The sequence below is a fragment of the Phaethon lepturus genome, unplaced genomic scaffold, assembly GCF_000687285.1.
Source record: "Phaethon lepturus isolate BGI_N335 unplaced genomic scaffold, ASM68728v1 scaffold9019, whole genome shotgun sequence".
Taxonomy (NCBI): Eukaryota; Metazoa; Chordata; class Aves; order Phaethontiformes; family Phaethontidae; genus Phaethon; species Phaethon lepturus.
In genome coordinates, this window is record NW_010561180.1 from 28,256 (window position 1) to 31,382 (window position 3,127).

Below are 3,127 nucleotides of genomic sequence, written 5' to 3' on the forward strand. Positions count from 1 at the left end.
ACGTGGCAACATTACTGGACAAGGACCACAAATTCAAGTGAGCCCTAAAAATACATATGCAAAGAAAGTGTGTCTAGAAATGCCTGGAGGGGGAAAAGGTTCAGAGGAGAAGTTGCTCCTTTGTTTTTCTGCATTTCTTCCCTGTTTATACTCCAAAGTACCTTTCCTCATGGTATTGATGTCGCTCAGATTCCCATGTCCTGTTAGGAGAATAGTCCCATTCAACTTCCACTGCAGCAATATAGTAAGTCTTTTGATGCAAATACATAGATAGATCCACATTCCACCAATGGCATTGTTTCACTTTGTAATTCTGTTTCATGCCCCCTGCGTAGTGATCTGTTGTCAAGCACGACACTTCAAAAATTCCTAGAGGTCATACAGGAAACAAAGACTTGAGTACAAAAATCTGTTACTAGTAGATCTTGAGATTGTATTACTTATGTTAATGTCATATTTAAAGACTGAGACAGAGGCTATTGGTCATGTAAGATCCAAATTCTCTGTGTAGTATGGCTACTTCTAGTAATAAAATTCAGCACACATAGAAGCCAGAAAAGTCCTATGAACACAAGTTTGCTGGCCTTTAAACACAGCTGTACATAGTTTTAGCACCCAAAGGATTAAAATATCAGCTATTTAAGGCCCTTCTCTAAGCATAAAATGTTCATAGGTAAACAGTTTCTAAACTAGTAACAAGATTTTTAAACAAGACATTTACCTTCAGAATCCGGCTTCATAATAGCTGTGATAAATGTATGTGGAAACAGATTTGCTGTATCCCTTCTTGTTCCTTTAGTTATGAATGTGTTTTCTGAAAAGTATATCCCATGGACATCGACTTCTGACCCCAAGCCCATCAAATGCCAGGAAACTACACTTCCTTTGCACATCTCAAGACCAGGTTGATTTCCATACATATAACCATTAATGGCTGTAGAAAATTTGAGGAAGCAAAACCCACCTTGATTAACATATTACTTAAATCTGCAATACAGATTAAATAAAACACACTTCAGATGTAATGTGCTGCCTTAGACTGACAGAAATATCAATAATAAAATACTTTGTCACATTAGCAAAACTAGAGAATCAATTCAGGCAAGTGTTTAAAAACAATTTCTAACTGTTCTTTTAAATGTCTAAAGCACAGGTAGCTGACGTGACCAGCTGGAACTTTCCACTGCTTTATACCCATCAAGTATGCAGGATGCATAAAGCATCCTGGTTTATACCCTGCAAGACCCTCCTGCCACACAGTGGGCACAAGCTGAAGTATCTTATTAGTTTGAGTTCCTAATCCTTTCTAGCCACTCCTGGGCAAATTGTTCAAAGCCTGGGCCTCCCAGGTGCCACTGCACGCTCAGTGTCAAGGCTCTGTAAATAGTAGGAATGTCCCTGAGGGCAAAATATGTTTAAAGATTAGGACTTATTTGCAGGACTACATACTGAAGATTAAAATCTTCTTTCACATGAAACTTGAAAGATGTTTCTACTGTACCAAAATGTGATCAGTGTGAAACTCAGCTCTGTCCTATTACAGAAGCAAATATTTTAATTCTAAGGGGAGCACAGTGCTGAAAAAGCAATCCAGACTCAGCCATGGAGACAGAATGGGCCAGCAATGCGCCCTTGCCACAAAGGCGGCTAACAGTATCTTGGGCTGCGTTAGCAGGAGTGTTGCCAGCAGGTCCAATCATGAAGGTCAGGTTGCAGCTGCTGTTGAAATGCTTCAGACAAATCAAGCTGGAAAGCAGCTTGGCAGAAAAGGACCTGGCGGTCCTGGTGGATGACGAGTTGTGCATGAGCCAGCAATGTGTCCTTGCTGAAAAGAAGGTGAATGCTGGGCTGTGTTCGGCCAAGTATGGCCAGCAGGTCAAGGGAGGTGATCCTTCCCTTCTACTCAGCACTGGTGAGGCCACACCTGGAGGACTGTGTCCAGTGCTGGGCTCCCCAGTACAAGGGAGACATGGACATGCTGGAGAGAGTCCAACAAAGGGCCACAAGGATGATGAAGGGACAAGGAAGCATCTCTCCTACGAGGAAAGGCTGAGAGCACTGGGACTGTTCAGCCTGCAGATGAGAAGGCTCAGGGGTCCTCATCAATGTACATAAATACCTGCAAGGAGGGTGCACAGGGGAAGGAGCCAGGCTCTCTTCAGTGGTCCCCAGCGACAGCACCAGAGGCTGACACACAGGAGGACCCCTCTGAACATCAGGAAACACTTTTTCACTGTGAGGGTGACCGAGCACTGGCACAGGGCACCCAAGGAGGTGGTGGAGTCTCCATCCTTGGAGGTATTCAGAAGCTGCCTGGACATGGTCCTGGGCAATCGGCTGTGGGTGACCCTGCTTGAACAGCGGTGTTGGACCAGATGATCTCCAGAGGTCCCTGCCAACCTCAACCAGCCTGTGCTTCTATGAAAATCCTCCTTTCAGCTACATCATCTGTAGGGCGGAGGTCAGTTTTCTCTTGCTGTCCAGTTGCATTCATAGGGGTTGTACATGGGCTACAGACCTAATTCCTCCTTGTCTCTACTCCAAGCGGTACGTAACAGTGCTAAATGCTCAACTGCCATGCAAGGCACTGAACAGCTGGCATTATATTTTGAACTATCACATTTAGCTGAAATTGAATTGCATTCAAACACAGAAAGGAATGAAATCTTTCTGCCACTATACAGTTTCCCATTCTCTGAACATGAGATCACAAAAGTAAAAATCTTATTGTAGAAATTAATGTTTGGCTAACAAATAATTTTCTTACAGTGCATTTTATTAGACTCTTGGAAGTCGTCATCATCTTTGTCAATTTTATCAGGATTTAGTGTAAACATCAAAATATTGTCATCCAAGTACCAGCTCAGATTCTCATCAAATACAGTGGCAAGCAGAAAAAACTCCACATTCACATTTTTCTGTTGAGAAGAAATAGCACAAAGGAAAATAGAAATCAGTGAACAGAAAATGTCAGGAAAAAAATTATATGCATGTAATAAATTACGAGTATAATTCACAGAATAGCACAGATTCGTATGTTGGTGTTTCATTCTGATAACCTCAAAGCTCTCCAATTGCTGTTCCTGGTGACTATATACGTGCTGATAACACTCCTTCTACCAGCAGG

The 3,127-nt window shown here is 42.5% G+C and overlaps 1 protein-coding gene across 1 annotated transcript in view; it reads right to left on the reverse strand.

The window, feature by feature from the left end:
- CP (ceruloplasmin (ferroxidase)) overlaps positions 1-3,127 on the reverse strand; it is an 18,454-nt gene that overhangs the window by 5,128 nt on the left and 10,199 nt on the right. The window contains exons 10-12 of the mRNA XM_010293904.1: positions 2,768-2,918; positions 722-934; positions 162-369 (exon numbers count right to left, since the gene is read on the reverse strand). Of these exons, the coding sequence (XP_010292206.1) occupies positions 162-369; positions 722-934; positions 2,768-2,918 (572 nt within the window). The remainder of the gene's footprint in view (positions 1-161; positions 370-721; positions 935-2,767; positions 2,919-3,127) is intronic.